The 21,241-nt window shown below is 41.9% G+C and overlaps 1 protein-coding gene across 8 annotated transcripts in view; it reads left to right on the top strand.

Annotated features, from left to right (window-relative positions):
• The window catches only part of TP53BP1 (tumor protein p53 binding protein 1), a 176,121-nt gene that overhangs the window by 63,400 nt on the left and 91,480 nt on the right, over nucleotides 1–21,241 (top strand). For all 8 annotated transcript variants that reach the window (XM_029574967.1, XM_029574966.1, XM_029574969.1 and 5 more), the window contains 5 exons: nucleotides 3,205–3,386; nucleotides 3,663–3,789; nucleotides 4,457–4,545; nucleotides 5,886–6,091; nucleotides 18,701–20,888. In XM_029574967.1, coding sequence (XP_029430827.1) covers nucleotides 3,205–3,386; nucleotides 3,663–3,789; nucleotides 4,457–4,545; nucleotides 5,886–6,091; nucleotides 18,701–20,888 — 2,792 coding nt within the window. The remainder of the gene's footprint in view (nucleotides 1–3,204; nucleotides 3,387–3,662; nucleotides 3,790–4,456; nucleotides 4,546–5,885; nucleotides 6,092–18,700; nucleotides 20,889–21,241) is intronic.

Genomic DNA, 21,241 nt, shown 5'->3' with positions numbered 1-21,241 from the left:
TAAAACATGTATGTATACATACGTATAAAAATGCCGAACAACAGTTGTCCACAAATAGTTTCTATAACATTATTATGTATTGTGTACATTTTTACTTTAGACTTCAAATTCCATCACCAATTTTGTTCAGGTTTCAAAATTCTGTGGTGATGAAAGGGATGCGTGGAGGGTTCCAAGCTGAGTCGTATGCTTTAGGAATTCTGGGGGAAATGCCCATGCTTTTCTAACCATTATCAGGACACCTCCAAAAAGCAGCGATGTAGGACTATTAGTTCTAGCTCTGACTGCATAAGAGCAAGGTTCCCTAAGAGGCATGTACTATGGGGGTGATGCTGGCTTGCTCTTGGCCCACCAGCCCTTTCCTTTCCTGGTAAGAGTTGATTAAAAGAGCGATTACAGGAGGTGTTAACTGTGAAGAAGACACATTTTAATATTGTCCTGGTTGCTTCCACCAGGAATTCTTGGTCCCTCAATAAGAGGCTCTGTAAATGAATAGCAGGAGAATTGGGTGCAATTGAAATTGCAGCTTCTTCAGTCTCACTGTCTCCCACTAAGTGGAGAAGCAGTAAATGGTATACAGAGGTCTAAATGAATTAGAGAATTTGCACAAAATTGACAACATTCAGTAAGAAATGGCTGGGATTCTGATATTATCTAAATTATTAGGGACTGGCCTTTCTCCTCTATTCACAACTTATTCCGTTCAAGAACTCCTGGTAGAAGCAACTGAGCCCAAATTAAATTTCACATCTCGGTAGTTAACCACTCCTCTAATCATTAGCTCTTCCCAGGAAAGGGGGAGGTCTCCTGGGGCACAGCAACGTAGAAAGCGCTGGGATTGAGGTACAAGCAGACGGCGATCCCGGCAGAATTTTGAAAAGGTAATGGGAGGGTTAGGGGTGGTGTGGGGGAGGGGACATTATTTATAATTATACTGAACCGAGGAGGGGTCGGGTCCATGTTTTATATATCGGGGGAGGGTTTGTGCTTTGGGCCACCAGGGCCGTGTGGGATTTTTATGGATTTATTTTTTGTGACAGGCGTGGCCACTTATCTGGCTATATTCTTTTGAATATTGCCAAGTCTAAAGTTATCCGGCCACCTGAGGCTGAATAACTGTAAATCTAACCAATAATATTCGAAAGGTAACTGGTTACATTTACCCAATTAAAGGTAGCCAGATAACTTTATTCGGGGATATTCCTGCTGAATATCCAGGATAATTTATATGTTCTATGATTTTAATACTGGCCTCCATCATCTTAGAGAGTAAGGGGCGGATTTTCAGAGCCCTGCTCGCGTAAATCCGCCCAAAACCGGGCGGATTTACGCGAGCAGGGCCCTGCGCGCCGGGAAGCCTATTTTACATAGGCCTCCCGGCGCGCGCAGAGCCCCGGGACTCGCGTAAGTCCCGGGGTTCTCGGAGGGGGGGCGTGTCGGGGGCGTGTCGGGGGGCGGGCCCGGTCGTCGCGGCGTTCTGGGGGCGTGTCGGCAGTGTTTTGGGGGCGGGTACGGGGGCGTGGCTACGGCCCGGGGGCGTGGCCGCGCCCTCCGTACCCGCCCCCAGGTCGCGGCCCTGGGGGCCGGGTGGGTGGGTTAGGTAGGGGAAGGGAGGGTAAGGTGAGGGGAGGGCAAAGGAAAGTTCCCTCCGAGGCCGCTCCGATTTCGGAGCGGCCTAGGAGGGAACGGGGGGAGGCAGCGCGGCTCGGCGCGCGCAGGCTATACAAAATCGATAGCCTTGCGCGCGCCGATCCAGGATTTTAGTGGATACGCGCGGCTCCGCGCGTATCTACTAAAATCCAGCGTACTTTTGCTTGAGTCTGATGCGCAAGCAAAAGTAGGCTGATCGCGCTTCTTTTAAAATCTACCCCTAAGAAAATAGTTTGGACAAGTTCCTGGAAGATAAATCCATAAACATGTATTAGCCAGATAGACTTATGGAAACCCATTGCTTATCAGATGTGTGGGCCCTCCCAAAAGATCTACATGAGATAGGGAGTTACTTATTCTTCAGGAAACAACGTTAAAGCCTTTAGTTAGTACGCGTCGTGATTCTGTTGTATGATCTGACTTTTTCTTGTCTGTATTAGGATTCTATGACTTTAATTTGGATCTATGTCATATGTGGGCTCTGATGAATATTTGATTTAATATTTCAATTGTAATCATCCATTATGGACAGGTGGAAAATAAATGTAGTAATTAATTAAAAATAAGTACATTTCTCTTTGGGACCTGCTGGTACTTCCTACTAGAGCAGTGTTTCCCAACCAGTAGTTTTAAGACATGATCGGGCGTGCCAGGGACAAGTCGCCGCTACCTGATGTTCATATCCAGACCAGCAGCTGGGCTCTGTTCTCAGCACCTCACAGCAACAGGAGTCTCCAGCGGTGGCTCTTAAAACACGTAGGAGCTCCTTTCTGAAAACATCTATAAAGCATGCATACCTCCCCTAGCGACAGCCTGAGCCCTGGAGAGTGGTAATTAATAGGCAGCATGCAGAGTACAGATAGGTGGACCCCATTGTATTCAGGGCACACAGCACCACCTGGACTTCCAGCCTCTGAGTGAGAGCATGCATTCAGCACTAGATACGACTCATTCTGAGTTGGGAGCCAACAGCATTGGAGAAGTTCTGGCAGCCCCATGCGGCAGCCAAAGTAACTAACTGAGCCAACAGGCTGCATTGCACCAACTTCTCCCTTCTCCTGTGCTTGTATCTGGAGGGACCTGGAAACTACTGTGACAAGTTCTTATGCCTCTGCCCCCTCTCTCCCTTTGTTTTAAAATTTGGAAAAGAGTCTGGGGCTTTCCGGGCTTCCCTAGCTCTTCTTTTGGCCATGCAAGGCCTCTCCATGTCAGCACTGCCTGCTTGCTGGAGTTTGGCGTGCCCCCGTACACTTTTATTAATGTAGGTGTGTCTTAGGAAAGCCTGTCCTAGAGGATGGGATGCTGGGCTCGATAGACCCTTGTGCTTATGATGGAGTATGGAACTGAATGTGGGGTATACACATACTTCAGTGCCAGCAGTAGGGAATGCTGGCGCAGCTTTGGTTCTGGGCATCACCTTAGAGTTCAGCATATGAGCACTGGATTTTGAAAGCTGCACAGCTGTAACAAGGGCCTGGTTACGCAAGTCATGAAGTTGTTAATATTGTCAAAAGTCATGGTTTTTATAAATACTGAATAAATTGAATTGCTTAGGGAGGAATTAACACCTGGTTTGCCCAGAATTCCTGCTGAGCAGGACAAGGTTGGGAAAGAAGAGCCTGTTCGGGAGCTGCTTCCAGGAGGGCCGCCAGGCCAAGAGACACGTGGCCAGGATCCAGAGGAGTCTCAGATCGTTTCATCACAAGAAGATATGTTTGGGCAGAACAACACAACAGGTTAGACATAATGTGTGGCAAACCTCTGCACCCATATCAGAATGTTATCAGGATCTTCTTTTAATGAATAGAGCTCCTCTCTGCCATCTGCTGTGGAATGCAGTCTTCCTCTTCCTACAAACACCATGGAAAACAGAGAGAGAGACAACTAACATATGCAGACCTTGTGACAACTTATTGACAACTGTAATTTAATGATTGACTCGAACCATTGTGGCAGAGGTTTGCTTATGTCTGTCAGGTTTGAGAGAGGTCTCCTATGTTTCCCTCAAACAGGTTCAGACAGCAGTATAGTAATATCCAAGGTGGAGAGTCATAGTTCTTTGGTCTCTACTCCTGCTGACAGTCTACATGTTTTGCATCTCTCAGGGCAGGTATCTCTTGTTCCTGAGACGCTCTCACAGTAAGTAACATCAATTATAATATCAATCTCCCATTCTGGGTATTTACCTTAATAACTGACTAGTTCCTTTGCTGAGACTATTGAAGAGAATTGACAAAATAAGGGAAGAGATCTGCCAGTGGGGTTTAATTTTTATTTAAAGCTCTGAGGTACAAATAAAAAATAAATTTTTTTTTTTTTTTTTTTACAGATCTATTTTTTTTTTTTTATTACGTTCAGGTTGTGCCTTAGATCCTTGCCTTTAATCTTCCATGTTCATGTAGTGCAACCTTAAGACACTTCCCATTCCATTGTTTGTAGCTCAGATACCATTGTAGTCGTTCCCTCTTGAGTCAGGTAGTACAGTATCTGTTCCTGCATTACTTTTCCTGCCTCTTTATCTTGGTTTTGAAAGATCACTCTTTTTTTTAATTTTGGGTCTTTCCATACTACTTTTTCATCATTCTCCTAAACTGGAAATAATTTCTGAAAGCCATTTCAAGTGCACTGGTCCGAGCCCTTCCCTGCCAGGCTGCTTATGCCTGTCAGCCATTCTCAAAACATGTGCTTGTCGGTCGCTCTGTACTGGTCATGTTCTAACCTTTTGAATTAGAGTAACGTTTTCAGAGCATGGAGCTTGAGAAATGTAATAAGTAATATCAGTCTCATCCTCTGTCTTCTTGTGTAGAAGTTCTTCAAACCTGGTTACTCCTGATGTTTTCCAACCAACCCCTATTATTGTTCCCAGCTCTCCCACAGAACAGGAAGCAGCAGGAGGTAACAGCAATATCTTCTCTGACTCTTCTGTTTGTTCTTACCTTCTGTCCATACTCCTAATTTTTTTCCCCAGCTTTTCCTCTTAACTTTCCCTTGTTGTAGCTCTAGATTGCCTTTTCCTTCCTGCCTGTGTTTCTCCTCTCCTTTCCATTCATGCTTCCCCTTTGCTCCATGTTAAAATTGAAGTTAATATGTATGATTAGAAGTGAGGATGGAACTCATTTTAAGGGTTGGGAGGGTCTGGCTGGTTCAGGACATGGGCTGGTCTCTGTTACCAAAAAGCAGGGTTTAACTTCCTTCTCGTTTTACTGTATTGGGTGTCCTAGCTATATTTCAGTTACTAGAGCATATGTTATATTTTTTGTTTATTGCAACATTGAGATTTGCTGAGAGAGATGTTTTTTTTTGTTTTGTTTTACATGGAAGGAAGAACCAGGAGACATTTACAATAAAAAATTGTTCACAGGATAAACAATAGACCTACTGTGCTTAGATAGAAGAGAATTGTAGAACTGGAAAATTGGATTGGACTACATGGATTGAGAATAAAAAGCTTTAGTTTTCTCTTGGTGACCAAAGAGGTGCATGTTATGGTGGCAGTTTTTCAAACAGCCTGCATTAATGCAATGTCTGCAGGTATTTTTTTACCCATGATATTTGCCCCAGCCTTCAAAGGGGAAGTGTGCATGGACCTTAACTTTAGAAAATTGCTGTGGATACAAAGTATGCATGGACACTTGCACCTGCTGTTTTGTGTGGGAAAACTTTGTCCTGAAAAGTGTGCATGTAGATTTGAAAATGCGTAGTTTTCCTCCCCTGACCTAAGCATGCTGCGAGTATACTGCTTCCTAATGTGGCTAAAAGTAACGTACGGTGGAATAAAGTGCAGATTCTTAACCACGTTGAGGGTGGGCAATTTACAGACAATGGATTTGTGCAGGTAAAATGCTTTGAAAGTTGACCTGAGTCTCAAAGTCCATTTTTGTTTTAGATAGAGGAGTGAAAAGAATGGTTACATACTTTCAGTTTAGGGATCTGAGCAACCAGGAATGGAAAATTTTGGTCTTTCTTTATTCAGGGACTAGGCACAGATTCTATCGAGAAAGCAGTAGAGAGCTGCTGGCTTAATTCTTGTTACACCATAGTTTATATTATTGAAGAGGCGTGCTATGCTGCTCTCTAAAATATGCATAAAAATACATGTGTGGAGTTGATATCTGTCAGATTGATTGTTTATTGTTTGTTCAAAACTTGGTGCTAATTTAAAAATACAGCTAGGTATGGAAAAAGTCAACTATCTAATTCTTAACAATGCAGTGACAACAGTTTGTATTTTCAAGGGACTGAACCAATGGATACATCTGCAGCCTTAGAAGATACCGATCAGATAAAGGAGAAGCAGAAAGAAGAGCCAATGGAAACTGACCATCTTCCAGATGCTGCAGGGCCTCAGGCCTTCCCCCAGGCTTCAACTCCAGTGTGTCTGAATACACCGGCCTTCATCCCAGCCTCTTTTCTTGTTCCGTCACAGCCAGAGTTCTCCCATGTACGTATTCACATGGCAACTAGAAAGATTTCCTTTTGTGGGATTATAGATTTATTTTGTGTTTGGATATCATTTAGCCTTTTTAGTAATGTTATGAATAAGTACGTGAGTGGCATGACAGCATACCTAACTGAGGAAAGTGAAAGTGTCAATAGTTGCCGAGTTTGTGTGTTTGATTTGAAGGGCTTTCGGTTTCATAGTAGCTGCTTATGCACCACAATTTGTCAAGAATCCTCCATCATAGGACACAGCTGCTGGTTAGAATCTGTGGTTCTTGTGTCTGCATAGTTTAGCTCAATGTGCAGAGGTGATGTTTTCTACCATTACTACTTATTTCTGTTGTACTAAGTCGGTACGTTAATTGAGGATTACATACTGGTGTCAGAAGGTAAAATTTCTCTAAATGGAGTCTTTCTCTATGGGCAAGCAGGACAAACGCAGCCACGTGAATAGGTAACATCATCCATCTATGCCAATGCGGAGCATATCATCTCCTAGCTCAGAAAGACTAAATGGAAAAAAGTCTTTTTGAGGATGTGCAGATGTTTCCATGCAGCTGCTGCACAGACTGCCTCAGTCTTTCCACTGTAGCAAAAAGGTGCATTTTTGTGTTCTTTCCACAGCTGGTGCTCTTATTCTCGGGGTTTTGCTATTCTCTTTATTTCCAGTGACTTACTTTTTTTCTTTAATTATTTCTTAACTTGTTCTTTTTTTTATTTTTCAGCCTCTTGTAACAGAAAAAAACAATAGAAGTTGCATTAGGGTTTTGTTTTTTTTTTCAGTTTATTTCAAGATGTTTATAAAAAAAAATAAATTTAATAATTTTAAATTTGTAAGCATAAAATGTGATTGCCTCAAATGCCAAAGATCCACACACAAAATATCAAACAAACCCAAAAGTGTAAGAATAACGCAAAAAACTCAGAATCGAGATCTCACTTCATAGCAAATGCAGATGTGTAATAAAGATCTCTTAGGATTGAAAAATATTTTTCATGACCATCATAATCTTAGCACAGGTACCAGCTTTATGTACCCTTGTGGAGACTGGGGGACTATTGAATGAATCCCATTGTGCTAATGGTTATAATCATCAGTCATTCTTAGTTTGTATTCACTTTTATATATGACCAATAAATAGACATTTCACAACATGGTGTACACTTATCTGTATATAATTTCCCTATGTGTTGAAGACTAATTGAATTTTACATTGGGAAATGCAACTTCAAAGAACTTTCCAAAGATGTCAGGGGATAACCATCTCTTTCTGACCCGACATTGTAATGTTTCGGAAGGATGAATACCTACCTTCCTTCCTCAGGGGAAAGTGCAAATGTTCTGTGAAGGACAGTATAGCCTGGTCTTCTGTGAAAATAAAAAGGAATAACAAAAACACGACAAGTGCAATGCAGATATAATAGGAGTGCACATCTTATAAAAAATCGAAACATTAAAAAGACTGGTATAGTTAGTCAGAGAGGAGCTATGTATCTGATTAATGTGAAAGAATCACCTAACCTTTGGCACTGAAAGTTATTCGCTCTACATCTCTTCACACCGATGAGAATTCTTACAATCATCTTCTTCTATTATCTGTTAGATCTTTCCTGATCTTAGTACTCAAATCTGACAGTTCTTCAGTGGCCCATCACTGAACTTTATCAGAGTGTCTTGTTTCAAATTGGGTTGACTTTGTCTATAGCTAGATAAAACAATTCACAGCTAATTCTCCTATAAAGACTGTACAACCAGTATTGGAAAAATTCACATTTGAGCCTCAGTCTCAAACATCACTTCCTCCTTATCAAAAATTTTTCATAAAAGATAACATCATTAGAAAGGAAACTTTACCAAAGGAGCAGCCAGTCTTAATCTCAGATTCAGAGGACTGTCTCTTATTTGAATCCATCCATCCATTTGTTCACTAGTTCTAAATATAGATTTTCCACCAGATCCTTCTACTCAGCCAGAGAGAAGCACTACTCTGCCGGATATTACCTACCTAGCTTTCATCTAAAAGATGGCAGCTTTTATGCTATTTTAGCTGGAAGAAGACAAATCAACTAGTAAGGATTTTCTTAGATTTTTATACCTACCTAAACAATTTATGGCTGTCCCTGTCAACAACTAAAAGGTCTGGTAAGATCTACATAATACACCTCCAGTGGACAAGAGGGTAGATTTAAGATACAAAATCTAAGAATGTCATAGAAAAACACAGCTTCCACGTGATTCAGTAGTGATGGAGACAGCACAAAAATAGATTATAAAGAATAATCATTCTCTAGTGCTCCACCTGGCAGGGGTACAAAAATTCTAGACACTGCTGGAAAAAGTTTTTTCAATCAGCTATGTTACAATCCAGAATTTTGGCTCATCTGTTTGATTGTCCAATTCATGTACAATGCTCTGCAAACAATAAAGAACATTACCAATATCAGAAGTTGCCATACTGGGTCAGACTGAGGATCTGTCATGCCCAGCATCCTCTTTACTACTACCAGAGGTCCAAGAAAGGTTTATATTGGATATTGATGATGCAGATGAAGGTACTAAACATTTCATAAAATCTATTAGTGATGCCTTTGATATGTCTTCAAGAATTTCAGCTATAGCTATAGGTCCCAAGAAGATTAGTGTGCCTGACTGTAAGGGCTAAGGGAAGATGTGTATAGCCAATGCTTTATGTATGGGAAGATATCTTTTTTTGGTGACAAGTTAAAGGAGGTGGTGGATAAAATTAAGACCATTGCTCCATTTTACAATCACTACATCAAGCAGAATTCTTAAAAAAAAAAAAAAATCCTCCAGCATTCAGATGGCAGTATTTCTACTCTTGAAGAAATCGGCCTTATCAATATTTCTGACATAGGGCCCAAATCCAACAAAATGAAGAAAATCTGAGCTTCCAAAGTCTGTAAGGTGTTTTCAAGTTATGCTCCCTACCTCAAAGCAGAAGATTTGGTAGAGCTTTCTGGGAAAAACGCAGAAGAAAATCTGAGTTTTCCTTACTTTCTATTTGAGCAGCTCCTTCTGCTCAGTTGGAAGAAAGCTTTATTCATTTAAACAGCAACAACACCAACAAAAAAATGGTTTAAAGAACAATAAAGACAGACAAACTCTTTGGGTAAGGTAAGACTCCATCAAAGCTTCAAAACCTTCATTTTTTTTTTAAAGGAAATTTAACTTTAGTTTCAGAGTTTACACTTAAAGTGAGAGCACAATTCCCTATGCGGTCGCGATGACTGCGTAAACTTGGCAGAATGCTGCTGGCTGGAGCATTCGTGCTGCAGCAGATAATGGCCATCAGCTCTGTCTCAAGTGAGCATTCAAAAGCTGTGCCAACTATGAGGCAAAGTACTACTGCACGATCGAAGGATACATGATGTTGACAGAAACAGCTGCGTCTGCCATTTTGTAAATTGCACATTTTGATCGCTGTAGAGCACAGATACTTTTTTTCCTCCGTAATTTAAAACAAAAGTCGAGGATCACGTGACGCTGTGCAGGGGAGCGGATGTAGCTTACCCTTGCTGGCTCCCTGCTTAACCATCCAGCCCCATCTCTAGCCACCAAAGCTCTCCACTCAAACCCAGATCGCGATATTTATCATCAGAATCCTCAGTGCAGTTTTTTTTTCTGCCAGGATGTCTACGCAAACCTCTAAGAAAGATAAGGAGAAAGACAGAGAAAAATTGAGGCCTACCGACGCGTTGTCTGAAGACTAGACCGGCCTTCCTGTCTCCCCGGTGCTGGCAAATTGGGCTGACATTAGGGCCGTGGTAGTAGCGGCTCTGGAGCCAGAATTAAAAAAATTATCCCATCAGATTTCTGTTTTAAATACTTCCCTTGCTGGCTACGACAAGTGCTTTCAGGAAGTGGAACAGCGGGTTTCAGAGGTGGAAGATGGCCTCCAGACCATGCGCTCTGATGTCATCCAGCTTCGGTCGGTGATTGCACAGCACACTAACCGGCTAGAAGACCTGGAAAATAGGTCTCGCCGGTCGAACCTTAGGTTTGTTGGGCTACCAGAGGAGCGCGATCTCCCTTTCGACACTGGAGACCTGGCTGAATCGGAAGCTACATCTCTCTGCGGCGCGCGGCCCTCTGTTTTGATATCCTGGAATGTCTGTGGTATTAATTCTCCCATTAAAAGATCTAAAATCCTACAGGCCCTGAACCGGAAATCGGCGGACCTCGCTTTCCTCCAAGAAACGCATTTGACTGATTTTAACATGTCAAATTACGCCAAGGCTGGGTGGGAGCAATTCATTTTGCGTCTGCCAGTTCTAAGTCTGCGGGGGTGGCCATCTTAATTCGGAAGAATCTTTTGTTCAAGGTCCTCAATAAAATTAAAGATCCCAATGGTTGTTATTTGCTCTTAGAAGCGGAGCTTAATCACGTCCCTATGGTATTATGCTGCGTCTATGCACCCAATGCGCATCAAGCTCCCTTTTTTCAAGCGCTACGTAAGTTGCTTCTCCTGTATATAGACAAGGGTATTGGTGGTCGAAGGGGATTTTAATATTCTGCGTGACCCGGAATGGGATCGGGTTTCAGCAGTTGCTACCACAGGGCAGCCCAGTAAGGAACTTTGCCTTTTGGAAAATACCTTGCATTTGGTGGATTCTTGGAGGATGCTTCATCCCTTTGAAAAAGACTTTACCCATCTTTTCAGGGCGCTTGCGATTCAATCTCGTCTTGACTATTTTTTAGTTAGTGCGCATTACTTTTCCAAGGTTTCCTCTTCCGGGATTGGCGATATTATTATCTCCGACCATGCACTGTTATGGCTGGAACTGATGGCAGCCCCAGCTAGTTCCAAGGTGCAACACTGGCGATATCCCTATTTTTTGGCAGAGGATGCTTCTTTTCAAGCATTTTTGAGGGAGAGATGGGCAGATTTTGCAGCACTGAACGCGCAACATAGTGGAGACCCTGTTTTATTTTGGCATACCGTGAAGGCAGTATTAAGGGGAGATATCATTTCTTATGTAGCCCATTGGAGAAAATCCTTGGATAAAATACTTTTCTCCTTCTCAGTACCCAGCTCCAAAGGGCCAAACAGGCTTTATTAGCTTTGCAGTCTCCCTCTCATCGAGCAGCTTATGTCTCCTTGCAAACAGCAATTAATTCCCATCTACATCAGAGGGCAAAAAAACCCCGTCATCTATTATCAATTTCAGCTGTATCAGTTTGGGAATAAGTCAGGAAAAATGCTGGCCAATTTGGTCAAGTCTGCCAGGGGTTCTTGCCATATCCCAGCTCTAGGAACCCGAAGAGGTCAAATAGTCAATAATACTCCTGACATATTGACCACTTTTCAGGAATATTATTCTTCTCTCTATCAGTCAGAGGGGTGGAATTCGGAGAATTGGGATGCGTTCTCTACCCGTTTTAATCTTCCCTTCATTATTGTGGCACAGCAGCGCTGGTTGAATGAACCCATTAAGGCTGAGGAGGTTCGCTTGGCTATTCATAATGCCAAAAAGTTAAAGGCTCCGGGGCCTGATGGTTTCAGTTCAGAGTTTTACAGATGCCTAGTGGACCCCCTTACGAATCTCCTCCCATTGGTGTTTCAAAATTTGATAGACCAGGGTTCCTTTCCCCCTTACTGTAATATGGCCCATGTGACTCTAATTCCAAAGCCTGGGAAGGACTCGCTGCAGCCAGCCGCGTACCATCCTATCTGATTGCTGAATGTAGACTATAACTTTTAGCAAAAATCTTGGCAGATCATTTGGGAAGTATTCTACCTACTTTAATTCAGCCGGGACAGGTGGGCTTTGTCAAACGGCATTATGTTCTCACTAATATACAGCGGGTTATAGTGGCGATGGCACTGTGTCTGTGTTCGGACATCCCATTTCTTATGGTGAGTCTGGACGCCGAAAAGGCTTTTGATCGGGTGAAGTGGAGCTATATGTTACAGCTGCTTGACTCAATGGGGTTTAATGTTTTTTGTTGTTTTTTTTTTTAAAGCTATTCAGCTACTCTATCATGACCCAGTTGCCTCGCTTTCAGTAAATGGGATGCTATCCTTCCCTTTTCGAGTGCTATGAGGTACACGTCAAGGATGTCAGTTATCCCCTCTCCTATTTTTGATTACCATAGAACCTTTGCTATTGGCAGTTTTGGCTTCCCAAAATATTCGGGGTGTGCAGTTTTATTCCCGGATGAAGAAGGAGCTCTTCAAATATTCTGCTTTTGCAGATGATGTTTTAGTTTTTCTCACCTCCCCACAACATTCCTTGACAGCCCTCCTGGAATTGTTTCAAGCTTTTGGCACGTTCTCCGGTCTGAGAATAAATTGGGACAAATTGGAGGCCTTGGTCTATCCACCTGCTCTTAAGGAGTGCTGGAGTGGGCGGTTTCCCCTACAATAGGCAGTAGATTCCATTAAATATCTGGGGGTTCATCTTTCTCTGATTTGAAGGCCATTTATTCTCTTAATATCTCTGGCTTACTCAACCTGACGAGAGACAAATTGTATCAATGGCGAGAACTCCCCCTATCTCTCGGGGGGGGGGGGCGCGTATTAATTTGTTTAAATTAATTATTTTACTTAAATGGCTCTATGTGTTGCAGAACTTCCCGCTTTCTCTTAAAAGCAGTGACTTAGGGACCCTTGATAAATTGTTGCGCAGTTTTCTGTGGAAGGGCAAGAAGGCTCGAATCCCATTACAATGGCTTAAGCTGAAATGGAGATTCGGTGGGATGAGTGCGCTGGACTTGCTACACTACAATATCGCAGCTAATCTGCGTGTGGTCCAGGACTGGGTATCTGGGGACTCCACTTTTGTGGCTCTCTTGGTGGAACATAAACATTGGTAGCTTCGCTGGACTTACATTTTGTGCTTATGTGTCCCCAACAGGCTCTCTCGGCGCAGTGCTCCAAGACCCGTTAATAGCGCCAATTAGAAAGGCATGGCGATTCCTGACTAAGCAGCTTGGAATTCCTACATTTTGCATGTTCTTGTCACCCATAATGGGTAATCTGATTTCACACCAGGCTCTCAATCCCTAGTATTCCGAGACTGGCAAGCGAAAGGACTTACCCTATTAGATCATGTGTTAGATGCCACGGGTAAGATGCTCTCCTTTGATGAGCTTCGGGGTCGCTCTGGGTTACCAGGTGGTTACCTATCTGTTTATCTACAAATTTGTCATTACATCACCGCTATCCCATCCTCTGATAAGCTACTCTCCCACTTTCAGGCCCTTGAAGGTTTCTTCATGCTTGGAAGTTTGTGCGCGCCATCCTTGTCTAGATGTTATCAGGGGCTGCTCAGGGTCTAGCGACTGACTCTTACCAAGTCTCAGTGGAGCGCTGGGGTCGAGATGGAGCGTTTCTGGTGCCCATAGCGGTTTTTGCTGCCTGCATGAAAAATTTGACCAAGGTTACTAGCAACATGTATTACAGGGAAATGCAATTCAAATTTCTCCGGAGAGCATATGTCACACCGCAAATAGCCTTTCATGCTAAATTGGTGACCACCGCGACATGTCCGCGATGTCATTTATCTACAGGGACCCTTTCCCACACCTTTTGGGCTTGTCCAGGCATTCTTCCAATCTCCCCATATATGATCTTATTTGATTGCATTCCCCTGCCGTTTGTTCAGGGTCAAGGCCCCCGCTGGTTTCTAAAAAAGGCTTTTGCGGTAGGGAAAAAGGTTATCTTACTTACTTGGATGGAGTCTGACTCCCCTTCCTTTTGGATGTGGCACATTCACCTACATCGCATGATGCAAATGGATAACTTGGCTTCGAAAACCTGTCCGCAGCAGCGCCGTCAATTTCTCCAAATCTGGGATGTTTATCTTCAGGCATTACCACACCGTGCATGTAGCCTGATACTCAATGACTGATTAGTGCTTGGTGACTCATAAACCTTCTACTCATGGACTATTTGCTGGACTTTATGTACTACTGTTGATAGCGGATATGATTGGGGAGGTTGTGGGGGGGGGGGGTTACTTTCTGGATGGGAGGGGTGGGTCTGGGGGGCAAGGTTCGATTATCTGGAGGGCCGGGATGGGGAGAAGTTGTGCACTTCTGAATCTTGCGATCGGGGATGTATAAGAAACAATATGTCTCTGATCTCTTTTTTGTTTAACCAAATGATTCAGTTTAATAAAAACATTTTATACTAAAACAAAAGTAAATGGCAGGATCTACATCAGGGGTGGGCAAGTCCGGTTCTCGAGGGCTGCAAACCAGTCGGGTTTTCAGGATACCCCTAATGAATATGCATGAAATAGATTTGCATACAACTGAGGCAGTGTGTATGCAGGTCTCTCTCATGCATATTCATTAAGGATATCCTGAAAACCCGACTGGTTTGCAGCCCTCGAGGACCGGAATTGCCCACCCCTGATCTACATATTCTGAGACCAGAGAGTTTAGACACAGTTTAACCTGCTTCCTTTCCTTTTTTACCTAGGTATTTCCTTTACCTGTGCCAGATGTGCTGTGCATTGCATAAGCAATAACGTGTAGTGGGTACATCTGTAATTGATTCTTGTTAGCAAACTGTTGTCCTTCTAGTTTTTATAAGCATGGCAGTCCAAGAGAGCACAGAGAAGTTCAGATTTCAATGTGCTCGTAGTGGGCATCACATTATACATCGTGGACACCAGGAGAAGCCAAAGTAGATGCTATAGATGTGTGTGTGTGTCTGTCTCTCTCTCTGTGTGTTCTATATCTGCCACATGTAATCCTCAAAATTTAGATGAACACTGTATCTATAAAAAAGAAAAATTGTAAATGTCTGAGCAGTGAGGTGTAGCAAGCTATAAATAAAGCTCTACCCTCAGCCATCTCATACATACGAACTAACTCATGCAACATTATGTAAAGAGAGAATGCTGGGAAGATTAATAGAAAATATACCTAGCAGCCCATTAAAAACATGGAATCACCGCATACTAATGCTCCTTTTGGCGTCCCCCAGGGCTCCTCCCTATCACCCACCCTGTTTAATATCTACACTCTCCCCCTCTGCCACCTACTTTCAAACCTCAAACTCAAATTTTATATTTACGCAGATGACCTTCAAATTTTAATCCCTATATCCAAATCATTGGACTCAACACTCAGGTTATGGAACTCTCATCTACAAACTATAAACCACTACTTATCCAGCCTCAACCTTGTGCTCAACACTTCTAAAACCGAACTCTTGCTAATTACTCCAGAAGGTAGTCCCATACTTCTCCAATCACAAAATATTCCACATATATCACACGCCAGAGATCTTGGAGTCCTAATCGACAGTCACCTGAACCTAAAGCATTTTATAAAACACACTACTAAGGAGTGCTTCTACAAGTTACAAGTACTCAAAAAAACTCAAACCGCTCCTATTCCAGTACGATTTCAGATCCGTCCTCCAAGCCATTCTGTTCTCTAAGATCGACTATTGCAACTCCATTCTGCATGGTCTTCCAGCCTCTACCATTAAACTGCTCCAGCTGCTACAAAATGCAGCGGCAAGGATCCTGACAAATACCAATCGGAGAGAGCATATTTCTCCTATTCTAAAAGATCTCCACTGGCTCCCAGTAAATTTCCGGATCCTCCATAAATTTCTCACAATCATTCATAAAAATATCCACCATCAAACCCCGCTTGACCTGTCTCATCCTCTCAGACTGCACTCGACAGCCAGGCCTTTAAGGGATGCTTACAAGGGATCTTTACACGTTCCTACAATCAAATTAGTGCACCACGCAAACATCAGAGACCGGTCATTCTCTACTGCAGGCCCTTCCATGTGGAACGCCATGCCTCCGGACCTCAGACTGGAGACTTGTCTAACAACTTTTAAAAAGAAACTAAAGACATGGCTGTTCAGCCAAGCCTTCCCCACTACAAACTCCATTGCCTGATCTAGAATTGTTCACCACACATCTCTGTAAACAAAACTCTCCAAATTTTCATGCATAATATCCATTAAAGAGAGGTTGGCTCCTTGCCCCCTCCTCTGTATATAGTATTTATTCTATTTTATTGCACTTTATATATTTATTGCTCCGCTCACCCCTTCTTTTTTTCCTACTCCAAGTTAAGGCTTCCTTGTTATAATGTAACTGTATGCTCTGTATCTCTTGTTGATTGGTTAATTGTATATTCTACTTAGTTCATTGTAAACCGAATTGATTTGATTTGTATCAAGAAAGTCTGTATATAAAAGCCTTAATAAATTAAAAAAAAAAATAAATAAAATAAAAAATATTTAAAAGGATATTTATGAAATAAGGGAATCCCTGATCATACCAGTTCTTTATATCAAAGAGAACTGCTGTTCTAATGTTGGAATGAAGAACACTTGCTTCCTTGGCCTAAGAAAAATCTTGATTACCAGTTCAGTAGTGGATTCACTATTTCTTTTGAATGTGAAATCAGCTTCCCTGTCAGTCTTCAGTATTACCAAAGCATTCAAGCTATCAAGATTGAGAATCCTCAGCACTTGGTCTAACCTGAGGAAAAGGTGGCAGATAAGTAAGAGCAATAATGCTACAGAAATACAGTTACATTCATATTGAAAAAAATGGTCACCACCACCACAGAAGTCATTCCAGGAAAATAAAAATAAGTCAAAACAAGGACATTTTCAGGAGAAAGCATCTTCTAAATTAAGATATAAAAAAAGTTAATAATCTTATCCAATTTTATAAGCTTTGACAGAAGACTATGGGCTTAACTGATTTGGAACATATCATATGTAATAATTGTGATGTCATGAAAATAAATCTAGTACTCTGTCTCTAATGGCTGGAAAAGGGACAAACCCAATCATTCTGGACTGGTGTAGCAGAAATAAAGGAAAGAAAATCGGATAAGTTTAATTTTTCTTATTTTTGCAAGAGGCCAGCTCCTGATGCTCTAGCATTGGATGCCTTTTTCCATTTTGTGGACCTTAAACCTTCTGTATGCATTTCCTCCTTTTCCACTAATATCCAAAATAATCATCAAGTTAAGAAAAGACAGGGTGAGAATCATTTTCACCCTATCTTACTGGCCATGGCAGCTGGGTTCCCATGGTTCTAGAGATTAGCCATTACTCCTCAAATATGTTTAAAGGACTTTCCAATGTTGATAACACAAGACAGCAGCCAGCTTCTTACCCAAACCTATAGTCTCTTAACATTGACTTCAGTTGAAGGCAAAATAATTAATTTGCCTTTCCCAGCAGATACTATTGCCTCTAAGCTTTGCCCGTGTGCATGTATGTGTGCACACAGATCATGAACCGTATGCACACAGCAAAACGTAGCGCACACAAGAAATCCCGATATTTGGATTCAGTTTGTTCATAGTGCATGTATTTGAACTTGGCTTATAAAACAAAATTGCACAAAAAAAAGTTTGAACATTGCCAACTGAAGTAAAGAAGGCTATATAGCAAGAAAACCATTTAGCAGATGTTATAATTTCAAGTGGAAAAGATTATTTGCATGGTGAGCAGATCTCTTAGCTGCTTCACATCCATTCTACTGCAGTATCTTTAATCTATTTGACTCAAGTCTGAAATCTAACTCTGTCAGAATACATTTGAGTGCTATAGCGGCATACCATTGTCAATGGCAAGGTCAACCTATTTCTCAACATCTAGTAGTATGGTAGCTAAGTTTTGTTAAAGGAGTTTACATCTTCATCCCCGGCCTAAGGTTCCACCTACACAGTGGATTCTTAATTTAGTTCTTGTGAGGTTGATGAATTTCCCCTTTTGAATGTCAGTGACCCTGAAATTCCTTTCCTGAAAAGTTATTCTTTAGAGCTATAACATCAGTACGCAGAGTGAGTGAACTACAAGCTTTAGTTATACATCATCCTTATGCTAAGATATTTGACGGTCTTAAGGACTCATCCTATTTTTTACCAAAAATTCAGAATTCAATTTCATATAAACCAGAATATTTATTTAAAAAATATCCTGCCTATCACCAATTCTAGGTGGGGTTAAAATAAAAATACATAACATCCGTAAAAACAATATAACCATTAAAATAACATACAGTTTCCACGAAGCCTCTCTCCAATTTATTGAATATGAGCCTCTAGGTATCTTAGTGATTATCATCATGGCGTCTTAGATCCCAAGATAACCTTCTTGGAATTTTATCATTTTGGGAGGTTAAATCCACATTGGTTTGAAATAGAGCCCTTTGGTATTTTGCAGCAAGTTTTTGGAATAGTTTGACAGCTCAAAGACTCATGACAGAGATACTTCCTTTATGCAATCTGCTACAACTTGGCTTTCTAGGTGGATGGGTGATGTATGGCTTGTTAGGTTTGGTAATTAAAGCTTGGGGAGGTTCGCAGATATTAGAAAAGAAAGATTATTACTTGTGCTTGTGGGTATGTGTTTTTTGGTAAAAGGTTATGGGATTTGTGAAGGGCTTATAAATTATATATGTGATTTAGGGGGGGGGGCTTTTTGTAAACTTTTAAAATCCTTGTATAAATCCTGTGTATTTAATTACTTGCCCTGGGTGCTCTGTAGGAGGGCAAGTAATTAAATTCTTTTAATAAATATACATTTTCAGATAGGTAATGTGATGCAGTGCTTTATTTCTTTTTCTTTTTAATAAATCTTAGGATATTTTTATTCCAACTCCGAGTGTGGAGGAGAATTCCAACAAAGAAGAAAAGGCTGCTGTTCCAGAGTGCACCTCAACAGCAAGCTCTAACGTTGTGAAAACTCAAACTGAGATCTCAACTGTAAATCCCAAGCAGGTACCCGAGGCAGGAGATTCTCACAAATGGCAACTCTCTGTGAGTGAGCATGACAAATCCTTGACTGAGACCCAGGAGAAACATATACAAAAAACAACTGTCAGTGAAGCCACCCAGATAGAAGAGATGGAACAAACATGCGAGTCTTTGGAGGTCGAACATGACTCCATTGCTTACCAAAGTCTAAATCTGAGGCTAACGGAAGATAGCGAGTCTATGTTGTATGAAAAGTCTGTAACACCGGAAGAAGTTGAACAATGTTCTACTGGAGAAGCCTACAAACTGACAGATTCTTCTGTGAATGATACTGAAGGAGAGAAAACTGCCGTGTTAGAGGTTTGTATTGACCTTACAAGTGATTCTAGAAGACAAGTAGCTCCATCCTTGCAATCTGAGGACTCCTTGAATACTTTGGATCAAGGAATTCCCAAAGAGGTTAGGCAGAATCCACCTGTGGAAAATTTGTCAGAAGAAGATTCATCTTTTGAGGAAGTCCCTGAAACCCCATGTGAAAAACAAGGGAGAGCAGAAGAAGGGAAGGCTGATGAGGATAAAATGATGGAAGATGTTAACCTTCATCTTGATTCACCCCTGGTGCCATCTCAGAGTGTTTTTCTCACAGCAGACATCCAGGCACAGGAAGAGATGGAAGTGGATAATGGACCACCTAATAAAAATTCGTTAAATAATCAGCTTCCAGGAAAATATCGAGGATTGAAGAGATCAGATTCAGAGGGTTGCAAAGCAGAAGATACAGGCTCTTCCAGTGTCATCTTAGAAGCAAAGAGCTTAGAAAATATACCCAAAGAAACAGCACTAGAAATAGCACTAGAAGATGTGCCAAAACTCCCCAGTATTCATGAACAGGCTATTGTGGTAGGGTCTGTTGAAAAGCAGGTGGATTCAAAAGTTCAGAATATGGTAGAGACTGATCCTGGTGCTGAGATTTGTGCCAAAACACATTTAGAGACCTCAAAAGTACAGAAGGATCAAGAGGGCAAAAGTAATTTGACTTTAGTGCCAACAACTGAGCAGGAGCTGCAGCCCTTGCATGCTAGGAGAGTGAATGATGTGCAAGTTTCCCTAGAAGGGAAAGAAAAGCATAGAGTGGATGCTGCATCAGCAACTTTACAGGAAAATGAGCAACAGTGTCAGATTCTTGAAGACAGAGAGAATGAGGTGCCAATGGCACTGCAAGGAAACCTGCTAGAACACCAGCAGCTAGAGGGTCCACTACCCTTAGAAAGAGTACCTGATGTGCTGGAGACATACCAGGAGAACCAGCTTCATTCACTGCCTGCAGAAAATATGGATGATGTGCCAATGCCATGTCTTGAGAACCAAAAGCATCTGTTGCCTGCAGAAAACTTTTTGTCAGCTTCTTATCAGGAGTATCCGGATCATTTGGGCAAAATAGATATGGAAGAGAACCAAGAGCAGTATTCAGTGCTTCCAGAGAAACAGCTGATGCCACAGGAGACCCGGAAAAAAAATGCACATGATTTGTCCATAAGGCCACAGGTGAAACAGCAGCATTTATTATCTCCAAGAAAGCTGACAGATACTCCAGACACATCCAAAGAGAACCAACACCATCATTTGTCTCTGGGGAGAATATTGGATGTGACAGTTGAAGCCCAGGAGAAAAAACAGCAAGATGTTCCTGTAGAATGTATTATAGATGTGCCAGTAATATCCCAAGAGAGCAAACAGCTAAAGGATGTAATGTTAGTGACTCCACCGAGTAATGCAGAGACAGTGGGTACTGTCCCAGTGACACCTCAGGAGAATGAATGGCTGTGTCGGAAATCTGCAGGAAAACCAACTGATTTGCCTGTGACGCCACAAGAAAACAAGCAAGAGCATCCGATGCCCCGAGGGAGAGTAGATGATATGCCAGTGATACCACAGGAAAACCAGCTGCAGGTGACTATAAAGAATGAAGGTAATGTGCAAGGAAAAGCCAAAGATGGGGAGCAACTTGGAATGGAGTCGCAGGACAGAGCAACTGACCGGTCATCCGCACAAAACTTGTGTGAGAGTTCCAGCGGTGAGTAGGATTGGCTTTCCCTTTAAACCTCAGTTATCATTGCCACCCTTCCCTTTATCTCCCTACTTGAACAGCCTTTGTGGCACAGATACCCTTGCCAGGCCCCAGGGCTGGAAGGATGCCAATGTTTTTTGTTTTTTTTAATAATATGGAACTGTTTGTTTTGAATTAAGATACATAAGACGATAGCAGCCAAGTCACAGATCAGAGTAGAAACATATATGTGAAGTAACATTTCCCACAGAAGTACGGTATTTACAGTAGCTTCACAAGGAGGGGACAGAACTAAAACATGAATACAAAAAGTTAATACGACTGTGTTCCTAGGCAAATCATTAAAGGTTAAACAGTTG

The sequence above is a fragment of the Rhinatrema bivittatum genome, chromosome 13 (genome assembly GCF_901001135.1).
Source record: "Rhinatrema bivittatum chromosome 13, aRhiBiv1.1, whole genome shotgun sequence".
Classification (NCBI taxonomy): domain Eukaryota; kingdom Metazoa; phylum Chordata; class Amphibia; order Gymnophiona; family Rhinatrematidae; genus Rhinatrema; species Rhinatrema bivittatum.
This window is presented reverse-complemented; position numbering and strand designations above follow the sequence as displayed.